The sequence below is a fragment of the Thermomyces dupontii genome (assembly GCF_041956625.1).
Source record: "Thermomyces dupontii strain NRRL 2155 unplaced genomic scaffold VTN31scaffold_2, whole genome shotgun sequence".
Classification (NCBI taxonomy): domain Eukaryota; kingdom Fungi; phylum Ascomycota; class Eurotiomycetes; order Eurotiales; family Trichocomaceae; genus Thermomyces; species Thermomyces dupontii.
In genome coordinates this window covers 792807-815710 of record NW_027192308.1, presented here as the reverse complement: position 1 = coordinate 815710, position 22904 = coordinate 792807, and the positions used below count along the sequence as shown (strand labels likewise).

Sequence of the window (22904 nt, the reverse complement as noted above, 5' to 3'; positions counted from 1 at the left end):
ACGCCGGAAAACTCACTGGCGACGGCGGCGGCGGCGGTGGCTGGTGATACCAGTCGGTGTCATTGTTTGAGAGATTGTTCTTGGGACTGCCTGCGTTGGAGCCGGAATTGCTGGTGCTGGACGAGGCATGAGACATGTATTTTGGTAGCATGGAGGCGGAGGCTTCAATTGCACGGGCGATGTCTTGATGGGTGATGGTGGTGTTGGTCGACATGATGACCGGCTTGCGAACGTAATGGAAGTGGAAGATGTGCTGCTGTACTATTGACGAGTTTGGGACTGCTCTTGATGTAAGGTAGATGGCAGGCGGGACTTCAATATGACGTTGTTCTCTCCGAGAGTTCCCGATGGACCGGGACGATCCTCAGTGGAGGTCGGAAGGAATCGAGGATTCTGGAGAGAATGTCAGCAGAGGAGATTGGGGGAAGGAACCATTGAAGAAGCACCTACCTGAATTGATTGTTTTGATTCTCACACAGTTAGGTACCGGTAGGTAGGTATGTTTATAGAAAGGAGGAAAGAAGGAGAGCAGGGAGGAGGAAGGAAGAAAAAAAAGGCCAGAATCACACACCCCCAATTTTCCAATTCTCCTGTTTGCTCCGTTGTTCCTTCCTGTGCAGTGGACAACGAACACAGTGCCTTCCTTTCTTGGTTGAGGTCCGGCCTCTGATCTGGCTGCGCTGCCCAACCACCGACTGGGAACAACGCAGAGGGTCAACTGTCCAAGTGGTATGAAAAAAAAAAAAGAGTTAATAATGAGTTAATGATCCCTGCCCCTGATGAGCCGAGATTGGCCCGACAGACGGAATAACAGGTTCTTCGTCTTGCCCCTGGCTTGGAGGATGTGGGTTCACTCTTCTACTCCATTGCCGTTTGCGTGCGTTCGAAGCAGGCAGAAGGTGTCTGATGTCAGAATTGCTTCAACATAACTACGGAGTAGTATGTAAATACTACTACGAAGAACCCACAGATGCTTCCACCAACATCACTTCCGCACTGGACTGGCATCAGAAACAAATGCCCTGCCCAACCATTTCCTGATCTTTCCCCAACAACTTAACCTATAATTGCATGATTTGGCCCCAGAATGCAGAGAATTTTCGCTGGAGATTGGGGAGGCCGGCAGTTTGATGGGGTCCTCCTCTTCTTCTCCAGATGCAGACCATCCTCCGCACAACCGCCGGTTTGGGTCTGTGGGGATTCTCCAGGGATTCCATTCCGCCTCAGATTGTTCTGTAGGATTTCCGATTAGAGTAGCTATATTCTTAAACTAAACTGCTCATGGAAGTGGAAGTAAATTCCCTTGCAACCCTTGCCTCATTCAGGATTAGGCAAGGGCCTCCCCTAACTCTATTTCATTTTGCCAGTTGGTCCCTACCGTTACATAGCCCCACGGGGAATGCCTTCGGCTTTCGACTCGAAGCATGTTGCACCTTTCCACGCAAGCAGCAGCCAGGTTCATTTCTACAATGCCCGCATCAGAAAACAGTGTCTTTGTAAGACTCGCCGGTTGAATGCAGGTGGCGGATCATAGGAGATGGTACCTACTCCGTATTTCCGGTTCAACTCCCATACTCCTGAATCCTGGACATGGAGCCCCCGAGAAGTTATCCTCGTACATACAGAGTACTTACTATCCATTGCATATGCTGTATGCACTCCGCGACATGTGGCTCCCTGTCGTGGGCCCTGAGTGAACTCTGGAGAACGGCCCGACGGTTTCGCCGCTCTGGGGAAGCCGAGCCCAATGTGATGCATGCCGCAGATGCCACAAGCTGTTTGTCCCTGAGGCATCTTGAACCTCTGCTGACAATGAGGCAACAATAGAATGTCGGGGTGCGATGTGTCCAAGGCAATCAACGGAATTGCACGAGGCTACAAGTAATCCAATAGTCATGGCGATAGGCAGGACAACACATGGGGCATCATTCGAAAAACAGTGCAGCAGAGGTTAGGGTTTCGCGTTGATGCCCAGTCAGACTTGAAGTGAAACTACGACTTATGGGATCGATGATCCAATAACTACTCTGACATTCAAGAAACAGCTCAGCTGACACGTCAGTTGGCAGTATTCGCAACGTTCTGGCTTGTTCGAGGAGCCCTATTGACAAAAAAAAAAAAAAAAAAAAAAAAAAAAAAAAAAAAAAAAACAAAAAAATAGGGGCATTTCGAAACGCCTTCCCTTTGAGCCAGAGGACAGTTCTTTTTTCTCCCTCGCAATTCAGGAAGCGTCAACTGGCTTGGTGAGATTCTAACCTCTGGCAACGCTTCGCGCAGCGCTGATCAGCGTATCCGTTCCAATACATACTGTACTCGGTCTGCTCCAAAAAAAAGGATCCTGTCGGGTTCCAATTTCCGTGTCGCCTGGCAAATCCCCGGGACTCGTCTTGTCTTGTGACCTCTCCGGGGTCACGTGGATGGCCCGCTAGTTTTCTCACGTGGCAGAATCACGTGGACAATCAAGTGACCAGTCTGACCGCTAGTGTCTGTGGCTGCTGGCTGGACTCGATGATCAGCAGTCCCTACGTACTCGTTATTTGCCGTAGTATTGGAGTTACGTTCAGAGTACGGAGTACGAAGTACTCCGTACTGCGGACGAGTACATCTATGTAGCGCTTAGCCACGGCTAGATTCGGCACCGGCTCGATATGCACGACGGCCCGGCGGCTCCGGCAGCTCATAGACATCTTTGACAGGGCAAGAGATCTACTACTCCGTAGTCCGTACGGAGTAGGAGTAGTACTCTATACGTCGTCGTGCTGAATCCTGTTCATCCGGAGAACATCGCAACGAACCGGCATCTCTCCCAGTGATAGCCGACAATAACCTAACTAACCTTTGGCGGTGGCCAATCTGTCAGGTCCTGTTCGCGGCCAGAACATTCGCTCTCTGTCATACCACTCCATGATGAGTCCATGTCTTCATTCTCCGATGACGTATGAGTGGTATGATAGTACAGACGCTGCGGCATTTTGCGGCAGGTTCATCATTTTCCAGTCTCTTTCGAGGTTGATTGTCGGCGCTTCAGGCCAATGACAAATCTTTGGAATCCCAGCAACCACCGCGGTCTGCCGTCCAAGCTGCTGGCGTTGTCCTTACCTAGCGGTCAGTACTGTACATACTACTACAGCAGTCGGTGTGACCGACGGCGGCTGGTTTGCAATTTGCAGCCTTTCCGAATGGGGTATTCTCTCACCGGGTGTATATATATATGTAGCGCCCGGATCAGAAGACCCCCCCAGCCGTTGGATGGAGAGATGAAATGATGGTAAAATTACCCCACTAAACCCAATACGTGCGGATTTTCACCAACCGGCGGTCCTGGCGGAGTAATCCGTCTGTATTGGACTCCGTAATCTGGCGGCGAATCACATAGGTACTTGTACCCCACGGTGCTGTACTGACCTGCAACGACTTGAGCGCAGTCCCTATATAAAGCTCCATGGAGATCGGGATTTGACAGTGAAAAGAGACTTCTGCTAAAGCTCTTCGCAGTGTCTTTTCGTGCATGGCGACCCCTGAGCTCGTCGTTGTCTCTTTCGGATCACATTCCGGTTCCATCACTACTTGTGTTCCTCCAATTGATAAACGCCTTTGTATGAAATCTTGCGACGCAGCAAGTACCCGGTGCTCGATTTCAAAGATCCTTGCTCGAGTCTTGCTCAACGAGGGACAAATCGTGCCTGTTGGTGGCTTCGTACCAAGCGCTGGTTGTCCGCAATACGTCAGTCGCATCTGGCTCCGATAACGGGTTTGGGGCCCGCAGAAATACTACCTACTACTCGATACGGATTTGCTTCGAAATTCCGAGCTCTTTTCCCCCCAGCTTTTTCTCGTCTTTTCTCTCAAACCGCTCCAAAGGACTTCCAGATCTCATTTCTCTAGCTCCTCCACTCCGTCGTCATGTCCATTGACCCCGGATCTGCTCAGACTCCCTCCGAAGGAGTTTCTACTCCGGCGGGGGAGCCTGCCGCCATAAATGGCGCCTCGGGTACGGGAACCCCCATTGGGTTCCAGCGATACCCGCAAAATAAACATCTCGATCATGTAGTTCGGACGCCGGGTCGGCAGCCGTCTCCGCAGCCGACGCACCTGGGGATACCAGGCCAGCACCGGGTGTTGTCGGACGACGACCCCGGCTATATCTCCGCCAAGTTCGAGGGAAAAGAAAAGCAGATGGAGCAAGGTAAGTCTTCTCGCTCGAGAACGCGGAGTCGAGGCTAATTGTGGCGTTTAGTCATGGATCGGTTGGAAGAAAAGGGCTTCTTCCCAAGTGATTTCGTCGTCTCTGAAACCACATGGTTCTACAACATGTTGGGCATCGACGACACATACTTCCAGACCGAGACGGTCGACTCCATCGTCAATCAGATTCTGTCGCTCTACGCGGCCAAGGTCGCGGCCTACGCGCGCGACGATAAGCGGCTGGAGATTAGACTGGACAAAGAAAGCGAGGACCATGCCGTGTACATTGACACGAGTAAGCCAGGAGTCACCTCCTTCGACGGGCCCAACTATGAGGCCCGCATCGATGCCAAGTACATCGACATCTCCGGCCCCGGTCGGAGCTATCGCGTCGAGAGCTTCCGGTCGACCAGCCCGCTGCCTGGCGAGACGCAGCATCAGCTGCGCTGCTATTTCGTTTACAGATGCCAATTTGCCCATCCGAACCCCGATCCGGATGAGACGGACATCAACATTATCGGCGAGAAGCGGTTCCTGCAGAAGGCCACTCCCAACACCAAGGCAATCTACCAGGACATTATCCGCAAGGCCGTAGTTCGTACCGGTCCGGTGATTGATGTCTTTGACATTGAGGGCAGCCGGGAAAAGCGCCTGGTGGTCGCGTACCGTCAGGGCTCCGCCCAGGGCATCTTCAGTGCGCTCTCGGATCTCTACCATTACTACCGCCTGACCAGCTCCCGCAAGTACCTGGAGAACTTTTCGAACGGCATTACTGTCATCTCTCTTTACCTACGCCCGGTGAACGATCCGGAGGTTGCCCAACGGTACCCGCCCATTGAGTCCGCCATTCACCAGATCGTCAAGGAGGTTTCCCTCCTGTACTGCATCCCGCAGAACCGCTTCCAGAGCCACTTTGCCAGCGGGCGCCTCAGCCTGCAGGAGACCATCTATGCCCACTGCGCCTGGGTGTTTGTGCAGCAGTTCCTGAACCGCCTCGGCTCCGAGTACACCTCGCTGGCGGCCGTCCTGGACCCGAACAACAGCGTCCATGCCGAGCTTCTGTCCAAGATCAAGAAGCGACTCCGAACCGAGACCTTTACGTCCGACTACATTTCGGAGATCATCCACAAGTATCCGGATCTGATTCATCAGCTCTACCTGGACTTTGCCAACACGCACTATGTGCAGACGGGCGGTCCGTCGGACGACTTTTTGCCCACTCTGAGCTACCTGCGCATGCAGGTGGACGAGGTTCTGGACGACTCTCGGTTGAAGGAGTTGATCTCCAAGACTACCGTAAATGAACACGACGAGATGGTCATGATGGCGTTCCGAACATTCAACAACGCGGTTCTCAAGACCAACTTTTACACGCCGACCAAGGTGGCACTCTCCTTCCGCCTGAACCCGGATTTCCTGCCGGAGCACGAGTACCCGCAGCGATTATACGGGATGTTCCTGGTGATTGGATCGGAATTCCGCGGGTTCCATCTGCGTTTCCGTGACATTGCGCGAGGTGGCATTCGCATTGTCAAGAGCCGAAACAAGGAGGCCTTCAGCATGAACGCGCGGTCGCTGTTCGATGAGAACTACGGCCTGGCAAGCACCCAGCAGCGCAAGAACAAGGACATTCCGGAAGGTGGTGCCAAGGGTGTGATCCTGCTGGATATGGAGCACCAGGACAAGGCTCGCGTGGCGTTTGAGAAGTACATTGACAGTATCCTTGACCTGCTTCTGCCACCGAGTAGCCCCGGCATCAAGGACCCGATTGTGGACCTGTATGGCAAGGACGAGATCCTGTTTATGGGCCCTGACGAGAACACGGCGGACCTGGTTGACTGGGCGACCGAGCACGCGCGCAAGCGGGGCGCCCCATGGTGGAAGTCGTTCTTCACGGGCAAGAGCCCCAAGCTGGGAGGCATCCCGCACGATACGTACGGCATGACAACGCAGTCGGTGCGGCAGTACGTGCTGGGAATCTACCGCAAGCTCAATATTGATCCGTCGACGGTGCGCAAGATGCAGACGGGCGGACCGGACGGCGACCTGGGGTCGAACGAGATCCTGCGGGCCAACGAGAAGACGGTGGCGGTGGTGGATGGCTCCGGCGTGATTGTCGATCCCAACGGGCTGGACCGCGACGAGTTGGTGCGGCTGGCGAAGAAGCGGGTGATGATCTCGCAGTTTGACCTGTCGAAGTTGTCGCCGCAAGGCTACCGGGTGCTGGTGGAGGACAGCAATGTGCGGCTGCCGAACGGCGAGGTGGTGGCCAACGGCATGGTGTTCCGCAACACGTTCCACCTGCGGAGGGAGGTTGACGTCGACATATTTGTGCCCTGCGGCGGGCGGCCGGAGTCGATCGACCTGACAACGGTGAACAAGCTGATCGTCAACGGCAAGTCGGTGATCCCGTACATCGTCGAAGGCGCGAACCTGTTCATCACGCAGGACGCCAAGCTGCGGCTGGAGAAGGCCGGGTGCATCCTGTACAAGGACGCGTCGTCGAACAAGGGCGGTGTGACCTGCTCATCGCTCGAGGTGCTCGCATCGCTGTCGCTCAACGACCAGGAGTTCGCCGAGCACATGTGCGTGCGCGAGGACGGCACCATCCCCGAGTTCTACCAGGAGTACGTCAAGGAGGTGCAGGAGATCATCCGGCGCAACGCGGCGCTCGAGTTCGAGGCCATTTGGCGCGAGCACGAGCGCACGGGTTTGCTGCGCAGCGTGCTGAGCGACCGCCTCAGCCTGGCCATCACCGACTTGGACGAGGAGCTGCAGAAGACTTCCCTGTGGGACAATGTTGCCCTGCGCCGTGCCGTTCTGCAAGAAGCCCTTCCTCGGCTTTTGCTGAACAAGATTGGCTTGGACACGATTCTGGCAAGGGTATGTCTCTTTCCTCTCCTCTTAGGACTTTCTACTCACAACGCATAGGTTCCTGAGAACTACCTCAAGGCCATCTTCGGCAGCTACCTGGCTAGCCGCTTCGTGTACGAGTACGGCAACAACCCGAGCCAATTCGCCTTTTTCGACTTGTAAGCGACCTTTTTCCCCCCATTTTTATTCTGACGCATACTGATGGAATAACAGCATGTCGAAGCACTTCTCGCAACACATGGTGTCGTTGGAAACAAAGGAATCATGAAGGACGATGCAGCTAGGAAGAGTTTCCGGGTTTTCATGCAAAAAGAAAAAGAAACAATCATCTCCATTCGGGTTTATGACGCATAGCGTATTATTCATTGAGTTTATGCTGTTGCAGTGGGGATAGAAAGCTTTACATAGTTAGGTCAATGAATGAGTTGAGGTTTCAGTCAAAGGCAAATAAATCATGAACAAAGTCTAGTCATGGTCGCTATGTCATTCTATTCACTTTGCCTCAACGAGGTGAGGTGCTGTATTGTCAAGCAGAAAAAACTAGGACGGTTTGACCTCGTCAACACTCATAAGCAGAAGAACCAGTTGAACACCGGTCCGGGGTGTGCATCAAAGTTCATCCCCAAGTGACGTGACCTACCTACCTACCTATTTAAGTTGATAATCTTGGCATGTTTGGCTAGCGCAGAGGGCCAGCTCACACAAAGTCCATCTATGAACGGGTCGGCCCCATGCCCTACACCAGCGTTGGCTTCCTGGAGTCCTTCTCTCGGTTTTCGTATGAGGAAATAAGCGAACAGGCCGGCTCACTGAAATATCAAAGCGCAACTTGTCTTCGAGAGTCCAAAAGGCGAAAAGGACCACGGCTTTGATCCTGAAACGGAATAAAGTAGTAGGCTACCTAGTAGCCTACTTACTCGTCGGATTCATGAGGATTTCGTCCCTTGATGAGGCTCGATCGGGATGACGGAACACGGTCGCTCGTGAATTCGAGAAATCCAAGAAGATCGCGCTGGACAAGAGAAGTCGGCTGAATAAAAACTAAGCAGCAAACGGGCATAAGGACTGGACGTGGGAGGGCTGGAAGAATGTCCTTTGGTCCGACGAAACATCTGTCTCTTTGGGGCATTGAAGACTTGGATATCGACCTACTCCGTACGTACGAAATACAGAGGTTATAATTTGCCCCGTGCCGTTGAATTGCCATTAGTGAAGGTCTGGTATTGCTTTCCAATATCATGTTCTTGAACCAGTTACTCTGAAATCTGGTATGGCAAAACATGCCAAAAATGAAGTACCAGCGCCGATTAGGGGATGAACTTTCTGATGCACATCTCCATTGTATATTACTATTCACAGCCAGCAGCAAAAAAAAAAAAAAGGAACTGCGAAAAATCATTCTCAAACTCAACTCGATCAATCCAAACAAAACCCAACCCGCTGCTTGCTCGACGAACAAGAAGAAAAACGACAATCCTTTAAAAAAGCCTATCCGAAATGCACATTGAGAATGAGACCCCCATACATAAAATAAAACCCTAATCAACCCCATTCTCCCATCCCATAATATTATATGGCTCAACAAAGAAGAACGAATAGACAATCGCTTTGATGATGATGATGATAACCGCTTGAAAGACAATTCAACAAAAACCCCTCCAAAAAGAAAAAAAGGTCAAGATACCCGGTTTAATCACACCCGTGCAACCCGCCGTCGAAGCCCAAACTCCTGCTCCTGTAGTTCCCGGATCAACCGTAGGGTTTCCGGGTCGACGTCCGCGGCGGCGAGGCTGCGGCGGTTGGTGCGTTTGTTGGTGTTGGTGTTTGTCTTTGGGGTGGCTGTGTTTGTTGGAGTGGTGGGTGGCTTGCGGGAGACGCCTGGCGAGGAACTCTTCTTGCGGGATGTTGTGGTGGTTGTCGTTGTCGAGGGTTTGCTGCTCCGTTGTTGCGTGATAGCCGGTGGGACGTACCGCTCGACGGGGCGTGGTTGGCGGGAGGAGTGCCGCGAGGTGGTCGTAGCTGTTGTTGTTGCTGTTGTTGTTGTCGTCGTTGACGAGGGTTGAGGAGGCGGGGTATGAGGGACCGCATGGTTCTCTTTCTCTTCTTCCTCCTTCATCGCAACCGGTTCAGCTACCTCGTTTTCCCCCGCGAGCGACGTCGGCGGCGACACAAGCGACGTCTCGGGCTCCGGCGGCATGGGTGGTGCAGCGGCTGCCGGAACCGGAACCGGAACCGGCTCCGGTCGGTGCTGGTCCTCATCCCCGCCCTTCGCCGGCGCGGGGTACAGGTCGGGCCCCTCGGCCGGCGGGGAGTGTACAGGGTCCCCCGGGAAAAACTGCCCAGGCTGATGAACCGCGGGCTGGCCCGTGGTAGATGTGGGAGAGACTAGCTCTGCCCGCGGTTTCTTGTTCGTCGCTGGTGGGCTGTCGCCGTCCTCGGCTCGTGGCCGCTTGGTCGCGCCGGTGCGTGGCTTCAGTCGCTCCTGCGCTTTGATCGGGTCGATGCGGCCGTACTCATCGTGGATGCATCGTCGCTGTGGAATTGTTAGTAAAGGTCGTTGTATTCCAAGAAAAAAAAATTTGAGAGGCATACCTTGCTCTTCCGGCACTCTTCGCACGCCTTGGTTCGACCCTTCTTGCCTCCGTTCACACCGTTCGCCATGACCCCATCCATCGGCCCAGAGACACCGTCCTGTCGGCCACTCTCCGTCGCAGCCGACGCCAGCGCATTTAGAACCGACGCAGCATCCTGTGCCAGAGACTGAGAGTCGGAGGCCTCGTCAGCCTCGTCCTTGTGTCGGCATCGAATGCGCCTCTTCCGACACGCGTCGCACGCCACCCGCTTCGGTCCCAAACCGGGCCCCCGACTCACCGTCCGCGGCTTCGGCGTCTCCTCCTTGATGGCGGAATTCGCACTACCGCTAACTGCGGGTGCAGGCGTGCTCGAATCCGACGGTGCAGACACGGTCCTCGACATGCTTGGGCGCTCGGAAATACTGTCCGAGAGCCGTCGCACGCTCTGCCGCTCAGAATACATCCGCTGAGAGTCAAAATGTCGCTCGGATCGTCGGCTCGGTCGTCCAGCGGGCCGCTTCTCCAGCTGCTCGATCTTGAAGTTTGGGGTGATGGCGCCAGGCCGGGTCCATGATGGTGCACACTCGTTGCCGCGCTTCCAGGCTACCCACATCGCGAACTTCTTCACCACCTCCAGCGGATCTCCAGACATCTTCGGGATGGACCGCTTGACTGCGTTCCTCGTTTCCAGCGTCACGCCGTCAACGGAATGCCCTCCGGCGATCAGCGCGGTCCGCAGCAGATACTTGGTCAGCTCCGGCAGCCCTTCCAATTCTGCCTGGGAGTACACCCGCGCGTTGTAATACGGATCGCCTCGTGGGGCGGTGTTGGTACGCTCCCCAAATTCGTGGTAGATGGGATACTCGCGGTAGAACCGGTAGTTCTCGTCGCGCGCAAAAGCCTCCAGCACACTGTCCGGAATGGGGTCCTCCTCCAGGTACTTCAGTGCCGCGAACCATTGGATCTTTTGGAAGTACGGGTACCGAAACTTGCGGGGAACCCGGGTGTCCTTTTCGATCTTTGCAACCTTGATCTGCATCCCGTAGTTCAACCGCGTCAGGAAGTTGCCCCCAATAACTAGACTGTTCTCCGGCGTCCAGACAGCATGGATCCAGCCTGCAGGGATGAGCATCGTGTCCCCCTCTTGGAGGTCAACACGGTAGCACTCCTTTGTCTGGTCCGCAAGGAACGTGGTGTCCTGGGACGGCGAGTTGCACCACTCCTCGTACTTCTTGAGATGCTTGTCCCTGGGAGGAATAAAGAAAAAAGTCTTCTTGCCCTTGAGGATGGTGTAATAGACAGACGACCCGCCAAAGTCGATGTGAAAGTCCGTGTAGCAGTCCGCAACCGACATGAGGCAGTAGAATTGCACTCTGGGCCACTCACCGATCGCCCGCAGCTCCTGGGGCCACACGGCGTCCTGCAGGTCAAGGTCGCGAACGACCTTGGGTCGCCGGATCAGCTTGCCCAGCGGGCTCTGCGACACCTCCAGGCTGATCACGTTTCGGACCACCTTGGGCCCGGAACTCTCGTAGTAGTCGGCCCATTTGCGCATGTTCCACCGTCTATCCTCGCCCTGTTGTGACTTGACGTCGATCACTTCGACCCGTTCGTCGGGACCGTAAAGCTCCGCAACGGTTCGCACGGTGAGGCCCTGCGGAACGACCATGTCCAACGCGTCCTGTCCGCAGTCGATGACCACTTCGGGTTCACCGGTGTCTGGGAGATGCTCCAGAAGCTCGTCAAACATCTCCTGTGTTGCCGCTTCGGAGACCAGATTGTCATACTCGGCGTCAGGCGCCGCCGCCCGGACGGACGAGCGAGGGTTAAGCTCGGCTGGAATGATGATCGGCTCGGTCATGCCCGCCCCGCGTTCGAAAAACTCCGCCGTCACCAGCTCCGGCCTCATCCGCGGGAAGTTCTCCGGAAGGCACTGGACCTTGCCCTCCTTGATGAATTGGATGTAGTGATGCTCGTACGAGTCGGTGGCGGTTTTCACCAGCCCCTGGTTGAGACCGGCGTAGTCGATGGCCGTTCGGGCTCGAGAAGACTTGCGGACAAAAGTAGTCTGTCCGTGAATCGGACGACACTCGCGACAGATGAATCGGTCCACTGTTCGGACCTCGCGATCATTCTTGAAGCCAGCACAGACAATGTGGAACCAGCGCTTGCAGCCATCACAGCCGATCCACGTATCCTCGGTTTGGTCTTCCGCGCCATCCGCTCGGCTCATATTACATTCAGCGCAGGTGCCCTGGCTCGAGTCGTGACTGTCGGACTCTTCTTTCTTCTCCTCTGGAGCGATGTCCTGGGGAGCGCTGCTTGCGGACTCGTGCGGAGTCTCTTGTGGCTTGTCGTTTTTGTCTGATGAGGCGGTGAGGGGCTGGGCTTCCTCCGTTTTGGGTTTGTCGTTCCAGGAATTCGGAGCCAATGTGGACGAACTGGTGTTGGGCCGTAGCTCCGGAACGGCTGGTCGTTCGGGGGCCATAGCGCCATCCGAGTGCGATCGGTGACGGGACGGGGAAACACCATTCCCGGAAGAATGCAGTGGAGGTTGTTCCTGGGGTAATGAGGCTGCGGTCGATGACCACTTGGATTCGAACGGCGGGTGGGTGGTGGTCGTGCTGGTGGCCGGTGGGTGAGGGATGAAATTACTTGGTCGGGCAAAGTTGAGGAGCAACTCGGCGTCAGTTTTCATGCTATCCGAAACAGAGTCATGACTCGAAGCCTGATAGCCTCCAGATACAATCTGCGGCGATGAGACCCGATCGGATCGCATGCGCTTGGCCGGTCGCTCTAGATAGTGGTCGTCCGAGCGAGACCAGCCTGACGAATCCGTTGGGGCGAACTCTTGAAACGACCCTTGTTGCCGCGGCGCAAAGGTAGGACTTGTCGCCAGTGCAACGTTTGCAAGAGTTTCGATGTTTGAACTGCTTCGGTGATGGCTGTAGCCCATGAGTTTTGGGCTGGACGTCGTGTCTCCAGTCGCGGCGGGTGGTTGTTGGATTATCCCATCCGGGCCCCTGGAGCGATCGTTCATCTCCGAATAAACGTCGCTGTTTAAGTGAAACGGCTGAAACGAGCTGCGCTCGTTCCACGAACTCCGGCCATCTGGATGGCACACAGGGGAGATGGGTTCAACGGCGCGCCGCGGGGGCGAGGGTGTGCGATAGCGCGGGGGCCGCCCCCTGGACTGACTCAAAAAGGAAGAAGTCATCGCCATTGGCACGGAATTGCGCTTCGCGGGGCTCGATCAATGTATTGGAGTCACCACGGTATCAAGGCGCAGTGTGACCGATGCGCGCGACTCGTGGTCGAACTGAGAGACGGCGGCGAAAGCGGGGGGAGTCGTTGCTGGCACCTCGCGGGCTAGAAAATCGCACCGAAAGCGAGCCTCCAAATCATCGCCGGTCGCTGAAACGAACGAAAAAAATGGTCGCGTGATGCAGAGGAAGAAGTGCAAACTGTCGGGAGTTGTCGTGACGAGGTCCGAGGGGGTTCAAGCGTACGGTCGGCGGAGAGGCGCGGAGCACAGCAGGCGCTTCTCCGGCGAGCCGGAACAGAGAGCAGGCGCTGAGAAGGCCAGAGAGGATCGCGCCGAACGCTCAGCGAATCGTTGAATCCAGTCCGAAAGAAATCAAAGCGATGGCAAGACGATGGGAGCGATGAGAGCGCTATGACTGAGGGGAAGACTCAGATCGCAGATCGCAGATCGCGGCGGCGCTGAGAGTTCGCGGAACACGGAGGAAATTGGGATTCCAGAGCGGACTGGTCCCGAACAAAGGCTGCAGGCCCTGCTGAGGGCGACGAGAGAGACGGATGACGAGAAATTCGCAGAAAACAGAGCGGCATCACGGGCCCTCGTTGTCTTCGGTGTCTGGCGCCGTCTTTTGCGCCGCCAGATGCGCCTGGGAGCCCGTTCTGCGCTATTCCTAATTTGGTATCTTGGCAAGTTCCGATCTCCGCTGCCGGAGGCCTGGAATGGTTTCCGCTCCTCCATCTCTCTCCCTCTTGCTCCTCCATTCTGCTTGTCTTCAACATATTCGTGCCGTGCTGTCCTTCCAACAATCATCCCGGTATCGATACCACTCAAGAATGAGTCGGAAGCTTGCTCCCGAAGCCAACCGGTAAGCTCACCCCCTCTATCCTGCGTGCCGCCCGCGCTGGAGCTTCTCGACGGTCGCTCAGGGCAGCCTAGAGCAGCCTGCGGTTGGCACAGCCGTTCCTGGAGGTCTTCATGCTAATATGTGTCGTGTTTTTAGTATCCTTTTTGTCAAGAATCTGAGGTATGCTCCCAGCTACCCCTCGGTCGCGTGATGCTTCATGGGAATCTATACACCGCCGACGCAACGAATGCAACGGTTCCAGAGGCTGACATGTCGACTACAGCTACAACGTGACTGCAGAGGAGCTCTTCGATCTCTTCGGCAAATTCGGCCCGATCCGGTAAGTACCAAGCATGCGACTCGTCCTGATCGGATACTAACGGCGCTCGTTTTCAGGCAAATCCGCCAGGGCATCGCCAACAACACCAAGGGCACGGCTTACGTCGTATATGAAGACGTCATGGATGCAAAGCAGGCCTGTGATAAGCTAAACGGCTTCAACTTCCAAAATCGATACCTTGTCGGTATGCAGCCGCGTTCGTTTCTCTCAGCTTCTAGAACCCTTTTCTGACGCATCCGCCTCTAGTCCTATACCACCAACCAGAGAAGATGGCACGATCAAAAGAGGACCTGGCCGAGCGACAAGAAAACTTAGAACGTCTGAAAAAACAGCACGGGATAGAGTGATTTTACGGTTAGCAAGCATCATCCACGAGTATAGATCGGCTCGTGGTATCGGTCGGTTTTGATAATGGTTGTGTCTTGTCTTCGTCTACGACACACAGGGTCCTGGGTTCTGGCGTTCGTTTGCTTGATGTCTTCTGGTTCGTGTATTTGTCATAGCTTCAGGGTGGGATTGATGCTTGGGCAATCGGCGATGACTTCAGACTGGGATCTGTGATGACCATCGGAATCAACCTCGGAGAGGATATGGCAACCAATTACTTTATTCCTTGCGAATTGGATTTTTCTATGCACTTGAATTCGTGTAGATGCCTGAGTGCCCGAGATGATGAGACTTTTAGACCGAACGCGGGTCACGCCGTACGTGCGACGGTGCGACACGTGTTGAATGGCGATCGATGGGTGCCTGTCTGCCTGAGGCATTCGTTCCTTTCGAAATTGTTTTCAAATTGCAGGAAAATTCTAAATTTAAACTATCCTTGGCTTCTCCGCAGTTCGCCTCAACAACTGTTGACGTCTAGACATCAATCACAGGCTCATCAAGCTAACCCCGATGCTGTTGCAGTGGCCTTGTGTATGCACCACACACTGCAACTCGCTTTCTGCATGACTTTTGTGCCTGGTTGTTAGTGGCGGGCCCCCGTGCCGCCCGTGAAATTCTCCATAACAGGAGAAATCCGTCCATGACCTTTGAAGCCCCGAACCGTTGACTTTTGCCTCCCGTCGACGCTCTCTCTGATCGACAACGACGGCCTTGGCCGGTCGCGACAGCGCTTCCCCCACAATGTCTCTGATCGCGTTAGCCAGAGCATCACGGGAAGAGGAACCCCCGGAGGACAATGGCGAATGCCAACTGCTGGGCCCGTTCTCGATAATCGTCCAGGCTGCCCTGGGAGCCTTGGCCCTGCTATCGTTGGTGTACAAGCGGTGGCGGGAACGCCCGCAGCGCCCGTTAAAAATATGGGCGTTTGACGTGTCAAAGCAGGTCTTTGGCTCGGTCATGCTGCATCTCGCGAACCTGCTGCTGTCGTTGTTCTCCGCCGGTCAGCTCGAGCTCACTCAGAAGTACCGGCCGAATCCATGTTCGTTTTACCTCTTGAACCTTGGGATTGATGTACGTAGCTGCAAAAAAATTCTATTAGATTGAAAGTTTGCTCTGTGACTGACCGTTGGCGTAGACGACTTTGGGGATTCCCATCCTGTACTTGAGCCTTCGCATCATCAATCGCCTTGCTCTCTACACCCCACTAGCAAATCCTCCAGAGTCGATCGAGTCGGGCAACTATGGACAGCCACCCCGAGTGATGTGGTGGCTGAAGCAGTCCGTCCTCTACTTTATTGGGCTCCTGTGGATGAAGTTGGTCGTTTTTGTCATGATTCACATGTTTCCCATCATCGTGAAGATTGGAGATTGGGCACTGCGCTGGACGGAGGGCAACACCGCTCTTCAAATCATCTTTGTGATGCTTTTATTCCCGACCATCATGAACGCCATCCAGTATTACATCGTCGATACATTTATCAAAAAGAAGCTGTCACCGGACCACGAAGCCGACTTGAACGAAGAATCCCGCGTCGATCCAATGCTCGGCGACAGCGCGCTTCAACGCAGCGCCTTCCTAGCCACGATGAGCGACGACCAGGATTCTGACCTGGATGACGACTTGGATGGAAAGCCAATGCGAATATCGGCTCCCACGAGTCAGCCTGCGGCGCTTGGTCGGGAGTCCGTCGAGTATGATCCCGACGTGGACGGGTCGGACTCGTTTGCCGAGTCATCAGAAAGTACTTATCCACTGGGTGCCAGGAATGAGCGAGCGGATCACACATGATTGCTTTTCTGAACATAATATTCTTCTCATTGGGCTTTATGTGAAGATTCCAGGGTGCATATTGCATTTTAGTTAGCGCGATTGCGACCGGCGTTGGGAAACTGATGGGAAGGTTTCGTTTTTGTTCCTAGTCATTGATCCTCGACTCTGCATGCAAATATCAATGCTCTCTGAGGAATCTTAAGTCCAAGCAGACACCGGAGGGCGTTTCCCGACTCCAAAGCTCACTCGGCGAACATTTTGTTCTTTCCCTTGGTTTTCCCCCGTTTTCTCCCCCATAGCAAACCATCTCATTACTTCTTTGAAGGTCTTCAGGTCGTGCACGGCTGCCGTCTGAGTAAGAGTAGCGGGTTGATTGGAATCAGAGGGAAAGAATACGACTGAGTATTGTGATATCCATACAGGCTCTCCTTGCCTTTTGTCGATTGCGGTTTTGCATCTCAAAGCCATCGGGAAATAGTCAACTACAATAGTAGTTGATAGTGAGTATTGGCTAGAATTGTCACTTTGGCAGATTGCAGTCCAGGCAGGGTAGGGATTAATCATTGAACATCCACACCTTTTCTCGACAAGGCAATGGTCAACAGTCAACGCCCTAACGGGGCAACAGACTACAATTAATATTTTTCGCCTGAAATAGGGTAGTTTGTCCTGAGATTTCCAATGAGGGTTTTGGATCCTGGAATCGGACTTGCTGTGTCTCGTCTCTGGCCCTGGACCGTTATACAAACTACAGTAGTAGGTACTGGCAAAGAATGATCCGTCGGCGACTCGACATCAACCAACACTGTAACGGAGGGTCTACCATCGGCTGCTACCCTACGCGCTCCATCGAGTTTGTAATACGAGTCGACATGGAAATGACAATGATTCAAACAACGGACGTGGGCTCTCTCGATGCTTGCCTTGCCTATACTTTCTTCCCTGTCCGATTTCATCAGCATTGAAGCTTGAAGATAGGGATTCCATGAATCAGGGACAGAAGAATCATGAAGACTTCTGGGATCTCCAGCCCTTGCAGAATAGTACTACTACACTCTCTCCACGAGCATTGCCTCCGGTCTCGTGAACGCACTGCTGTTCAGTCTCACCGCTCAGCTGGGGAGGCTATTACCGGTAGTGATCCAGGATCTGACAGACTGCGGCGAAAATCCTGGGTTGGTTATCGATCGTGACAACAGCTTCCTCTATTGCTTGGAAAACGTCCCGAGCGGCGGCGGTGCGAAAAATGAAGCTGCCCTAACCCAGTACCCTATTGGAAAGGAGACACTAGGCTTGTTGGTCGATGAGCATAAATAAAGTCCAGGTCAACTTTACCTTACCCTAACCGTCACAGAAACGTTGACGACGCACTGTACGGCAGGAACAAGAAGTTTATCGCGGTCGTCAACAAGTACGTTCCTGATAGTATTCCATCATTTAGTTTACAATACCGTGAGGAGCGCGCATATTGATTCGTGTGAAAAGGGAGTTTCCAGGAGTCTACACCTTTGCCCTGCCGTTGAGCGAACCGCTTCAGGAGTTAGGATTCTCCGATCCCAGAGCAGTGTACTTGGAACCTGAGTCGCAGCCGTTCATTTTCGTGCAAGGCGGCCGCACGATCCACGTCTTTGCCATCGATGACGAAACCGGCTATCTGACTGAGTGTTCCCAGATCGACTTGGGACCAGCCCAAGGAGCTGTTGAAGCATCCGACATTTGAATCCTCGCGCAGCTTTCATCGAAGCCGGTAGGTAACGGGAACTCGGTGATGTACGTGCTTAGCGAGCAAATGATCTCGAAACTCAAACCCCGAAGCAAACACCGAGCCAACAGCACGAATGGGTCGAGGGGTAGTAGCAAGCGCAGGGTGACAAGTAGATCGACAGACAACGAAGCCAAAGTTTCGTGCCCGGCTGTGGAATTGGTCGAAGGTTTTGCTCTGACGCAGGCCCCTGGGTCGAGTAACTTCGAGCGAATAAAGAATATCTATATCGCTGACAAACGTGCTATGTGTATTTTAGTTGTTCCCATGGCTGGGGATGGCGACGGCTTCATTATTCACATGCAACCTAATAGTGACCTCTCCTCTTTGTTCGACGAACCCGCTGTCGTGAAAAGTGCACCATCATGTTGAATTATGGCAGGTTATGTAGCATGTCAAAGTTTCAGAGGAGTTGGATGCCGACGGTAAGGCTATCGTCAATTCTCACTGAATCTGCTTGCCCATCCATGTGGGCGGGAGTGACCTCAATTTATGTACATCATCCGACAAACGAAATGCAAGAGACAAAGGAATGACAACAACAGAGTGAGACAGGTACTCAAAGAGTGACTGCGATTCATCAGAGAATCAACACATCAAAGTTCAAGCAGCAACGCGACTCGGTCGACATCTCGACGGTTCACTAAAGCAGCGCCTATATGGATGAAGTCAGTCCCGACGGTGCTTACATGGCAATTGGTGGCCATACGCAAACTGCCATTGTCATCGTGAAAAGAGACCCCGTAACTGGTCACCTTGGCGAGAAGGTTGCTTCCGTCGTGCTCGGTTCGCCAGGTGACCGTCGTCTTGGTGTGAGAAGCGCAGTTTGGGGGCTAACAATACAACAACCGTTGCGAGTTTGAAATCATGATTCGCTCCATGTGTCGAGCTGTGAGTGATGCCATGACATACACGCGATGTGTGCTTCCATTTTGCATAGACTTTCTAATTGCTAGTAGCCTAGGTAGGCCTACCTCGTTGGGTTGTCAGGGATGTGGTGTCTGACCGAAGTGAACGATGGTAGAAGGGGAATTACTGTCCAACGGGACTATGGCCAAAAAAACAAGGTTGCAAACCATGGACCATGAAGAGCTTTCTCCTGGTACTAGAAGTAATTAGGGGGAAGAAACTTGAAGAGAAGAGATCTTGTACCATTCAAAGCAGACATGACAACTTCAAGTACAAACAGACGAGTCTATCTTTGTACTGTTGTGTTCCGTACACACATGTAACAGGAAGCGCTCGTAGTTAACTGGATACTCTGTGTAAATTACCCGTACTGTACCGTACTTGTCCTCTCAGTGTCTCTTCTCCGTAAAACGTGGCATTTAGGTTAGCCTGCATCACGTGATCATATCTTATCTTATCGCAACTTCATGTGGATCAAAAAATTGAAGTCGACGACATCGATTCATCTTTCCGCCATGACACTCTGCTGAATCCAGCTGATTGTGTTGGTACAATGGCTCGTGCTAAGCAAAAATCGAAAAAAGCTCCCGGGGACGTTTTTTCCGAGGACCCCACACCCTCGGCAAAGGCCCTTCCAAAGACCGAGGACGATACCTACGAGGAAAGCGATGAGGAGAGTCAACCCGAAAAGGATGAAACCGAGGAGAAGCTGGAGAAGCTCGTTTTCGGGGACGATGACGAGTTTCAGAAGGGTTTGAAAACTTACAGTGAGCAATTACTGCGGCGCGACTCGGAGGACATTGAGATGGACGATGGGGACGAAAGTGCAGAGGAGGAGCGCGCCGACGGCGATGAGAAAAATATTGAAGATGTAGACGATGCGGATGTGAGTGGTCTTGCAGCGTATGTTGTGTGTATGAGAGTGCTCATGGTTCGATCAATCGGGTTTAGCTATTTTTCCTCGACTCTGGCACAGTCGACACAGACGCCGTCGTGCCTGCGCCGGAAACGCCGCCCGATGAGAAAGCTGTTGATGAATTCAATGATGTGGTTCAACCTGCTGTGTGGGAAGATAGTGATGATGAACGTCTTGTTGTGTCCCTGGCGAGCAATCCGCGTCTCCGCAAACTGCGGGATGTCGAGTCCGACGATTTGGTTACTGGAAAGGAGTATATCCGTCGACTGCGGAGACAGTATTTACGTTTGCATCCGACACCAGCGTGGGCCCTTCCGCAGCAGAACGGGGACGATTCCGATGTTGACAGCGATGTGAACGCCATGGACTCGAGCGACGACGAGGCACCCACGGTGCGGCCACTGGCGAAACTCTTGCAGGGTGCCGGAGACCTGATTCGCGAGGACGCTGAGAGCAATCCGTCGAGGCCAAGGAAGCTTCGACAGGAAGTTATCAGTGTGCGACGACTACGAGATGTTGGCGGAAAACAGCCGGTATGTGGCGTGCATGACTTCACAATCTGGACCGAGACTAACAGAGTCATACAAGTCATCTATTGATTCCCTCTCATTCCACCCTCATTATCCCCTGCTTCTCTCGTCCGGACCGGCGAAGACGCTGTGGCTGCACCACATCTCGCCAAACGCGCCTTCGCCCAACCCCCTAGTGACATCGCTGCATATTCGCAAGACCCCCGTGCACACATCCGTCTTTGCCCCGCCGACGGGAAACAAGATCTTCGTGTCTGGGCGGCGGCGGTACTTCCACACGTGGGATTTGGACAGCGGGCGGATCGAGAAGATCAACGCGCTGGCAGACCGAAAGGAGGAGCAGAAAAGCATGGAGCGATTCAAGCTGTCCCCATGCGGACGATACATGGGGTTGGTGGGTACTGCGAAGAAGGGCGGCGGGCTGATCAACGTGCTAGATGCAAGCACGGCACAGTGGATCACCCAGGTGCGTGTAGACGGACAGGGCGGCGTTGCGGACTTTGCATGGTGGCGAGACGGCAATGGCATGTGCGTCGCCAGCAAGAACGGCGAAATTTCTGAGTATGATCTTCGCGAGCGCCGCGTGGTTGCGCGATGGCACGACGCCGGCGCTGTGGGTACGACGGTTGTTGCCTTGGGCGGCTCGACGGATCGCCCCCAGCTCGGTGGCGACCGCTGGATCGCCATTGGCAGCTCGAGCGGCATCGTCAACATCTACGATCGCCGTCCCTGGGCGGTTGCGCTGGCCGAGGCTGACCGCACGGGGAAGTCCCGTTCCGACGCGATCCCGGCCCGGCCCAGCCCAGTGCGCGCTCTTGACCAGCTAACCACGGCTATCGGGCACCTTCAGTTTTCCAAGGATGGGCAGTTTATGGTCATGGCGAGCCGATGGAAACGCGACGCGCTGCGACTGGGTGAGTTGCCAACTGAATCATTCCAATTTCCCTTTCTAACGAAGATTTGTTGCACAGTACACCTTCCCTCTTGCACCGTCTACCGGAACTGGCCAACTCAAAGCACAAATCTGGGACGCGTGTCGTCCGTGGCGATTTCGCCCGAATCGAATATGTTGGCCGTGGCGAATGAGAATGGGCATATCCGGCTGTTTGAGATCTTGGGGTGATGAGAGATAGACCTGTATATATTATAGTTTATACTCTGGATAGGCGAAGTCTTCGTGCGTGGATGGGCTACGATATCTGTAATGAGATCAATTTGTTTCTGAGTCGATCCATGGAATGTCGTCACTGACGTCTTCCCCAGTTACTAGCATGATAGACAGGGTTTTTCAACAGCCCACTACGGAGTAAATGGTAATGATAAAAGTTAGTAGGCCCCGAAGGGCTAGTACATGCGACCATAGGGTGTGGAAAACAGGGCTTCCCGTCCGCTCAGCCGTACTTAAGCCACACGCCGGCTGGTTAGTAGTTGGGTGGGTGACCACCAGCGAATCCCAGCTGTTGCATGTTTATCTATTCTTTTTTTTTTATTATTTTTTATAGTCGACAGGCTGAGTCCTAGAGATCCTTCTTATTGAGTGACTGGGTGACAATGATGGTAGAGCTCACTGATTTTTCGAAGCCTCCTCGTAGGTCACTGACTTTCTAGAGAACCTGCTCCAGGTGAGTAAATTTTTCAATCCTCAGCACGGTTGGGTCGTCACGTAGGCGTCTTGCTCGGCCGCTTCGAACCTGTCTATTCCGACGAGCGCTGCCGAGTGCCGACCGGTTGCATCGGTACACGGCGTTGCTGAGATCGATGGCCTCTTGCTTCCAAGGCGCGAGTTCCTCCGGTCTTCGATCTTTCCGAAGGCTCGTTTGAGCTGCGTGAGATTATCACGCTAGATCTCGAACTTTACGTTGAGAATCTCGTAGTACATGCCAAAATGCCGCGGGGAATTGACTAAATCATGAGCGGCGAGGGCCGTCTGCCATGTAGCGACACCAACGACGAGTCCCGCAAACCTCGGTCATGGCGCCGATAGAATGAGTGTCAGTGAGCTGGATGTCTCCCATGTTATTTGCCTTTGATCACCAAAGACATTGCTTGTTGATACTTGAAGCAATTGGTAGTACTATTGGAAAATTTCCTCAACGGGCAGCCCGGCATTGCTCGACCGAAGAACTTCCTGGCTGGCAGCATGCAATGTGCTTTTCTGTGCAACTGCGGCGCACACAGTCGCGTGGGCTCGAGGTAACCGTCATCATGATCATGAATTTCGACAATTGGAGGGCGAATTGAATACTAGTAGGTACAGACAAAGGGAAACATGGGAACTTAATCTTTCAACCTGAGCCGACAGCGAGTTCCTTGGCCGCATTCATATTGGAGGAACGTCTACATGCTGGAAGGATCACACCAGGAGACTCGGCTCAACCCCTGGTCGACACGACAGTAGGGCCCTTGAAGCCTCAGATTCTTTCTGGGCATTTGACTAAGTCAATTAGGGCTTCGGCGGGGAGGGAAGTGTCAGGCCGGCAGTGCTGATTGGCTGATGGAGTCGCCTGCAGACCAATGTCACCAATCCAGGCCAGCCACTGCAGCCAGTGCA

At 53.8% G+C, this 22904-nt stretch overlaps 7 protein-coding genes across 7 annotated transcripts; 4 read left to right on the top strand and 3 right to left on the bottom strand.

Annotated features, from left to right (window-relative positions):
• Nucleotides 1-3282: 3282 nt before the first annotated feature.
• On the bottom strand, nucleotides 3283-3735 carry VTN31DRAFT_2672 (uncharacterized protein; the record flags this gene model as incomplete). Its single annotated transcript, XM_069402866.1, has 1 exon — nucleotides 3283-3735. One exon carries the CDS (start codon nucleotides 3733-3735, stop codon nucleotides 3283-3285), a length of 453 nt encoding a protein of 150 aa, XP_069262105.1.
• A 168-nt stretch (nucleotides 3736-3903) lies between these two features.
• On the top strand, nucleotides 3904-7327 carry VTN31DRAFT_2671 (uncharacterized protein; the record flags this gene model as incomplete). Its single annotated transcript, XM_069402865.1, has 4 exons — nucleotides 3904-4186; nucleotides 4238-7068; nucleotides 7117-7217; nucleotides 7273-7327. The coding sequence occupies 4 exons, from the start codon at nucleotides 3904-3906 to the stop codon at nucleotides 7325-7327; spliced, it is 3270 nt and encodes a 1089-aa protein (XP_069262104.1).
• A 645-nt stretch (nucleotides 7328-7972) lies between these two features.
• VTN31DRAFT_2670 (uncharacterized protein) lies at nucleotides 7973-8611 on the bottom strand (the record flags this gene model as incomplete). Its single annotated transcript, XM_069402864.1, has 1 exon — nucleotides 7973-8611. The coding sequence occupies one exon, from the start codon at nucleotides 8609-8611 to the stop codon at nucleotides 7973-7975; it is 639 nt and encodes a 212-aa protein (XP_069262103.1).
• A 141-nt stretch (nucleotides 8612-8752) lies between these two features.
• On the bottom strand, nucleotides 8753-12855 carry VTN31DRAFT_2669 (uncharacterized protein; the record flags this gene model as incomplete). Its single annotated transcript, XM_069402862.1, has 2 exons — nucleotides 8753-9592; nucleotides 9652-12855. 2 exons carry the CDS (start codon nucleotides 12853-12855, stop codon nucleotides 8753-8755), a joined length of 4044 nt encoding a protein of 1347 aa, XP_069262102.1.
• An 872-nt stretch (nucleotides 12856-13727) lies between these two features.
• On the top strand, nucleotides 13728-14425 carry VTN31DRAFT_2668 (uncharacterized protein; the record flags this gene model as incomplete). The annotated part of the gene is made up of 5 exons (XM_069402861.1): nucleotides 13728-13759; nucleotides 13895-13918; nucleotides 14022-14078; nucleotides 14135-14262; nucleotides 14325-14425. The coding sequence occupies 5 exons, from the start codon at nucleotides 13728-13730 to the stop codon at nucleotides 14423-14425; spliced, it is 342 nt and encodes a 113-aa protein (XP_069262101.1).
• Nucleotides 14426-15206: 781 nt separating this feature from the next.
• VTN31DRAFT_2667 (uncharacterized protein) lies at nucleotides 15207-16254 on the top strand (the record flags this gene model as incomplete). The annotated part of the gene is made up of 2 exons (XM_069402860.1): nucleotides 15207-15536; nucleotides 15601-16254. The coding sequence occupies 2 exons, from the start codon at nucleotides 15207-15209 to the stop codon at nucleotides 16252-16254; spliced, it is 984 nt and encodes a 327-aa protein (XP_069262100.1).
• A 3206-nt stretch (nucleotides 16255-19460) lies between these two features.
• On the top strand, nucleotides 19461-21476 carry VTN31DRAFT_2666 (uncharacterized protein; the record flags this gene model as incomplete). Its single annotated transcript, XM_069402859.1, has 4 exons — nucleotides 19461-19793; nucleotides 19859-20356; nucleotides 20412-21267; nucleotides 21325-21476. 4 exons carry the CDS (start codon nucleotides 19461-19463, stop codon nucleotides 21474-21476), a joined length of 1839 nt encoding a protein of 612 aa, XP_069262099.1.
• Between the last annotated feature and the right edge of the window lie 1428 nt (nucleotides 21477-22904).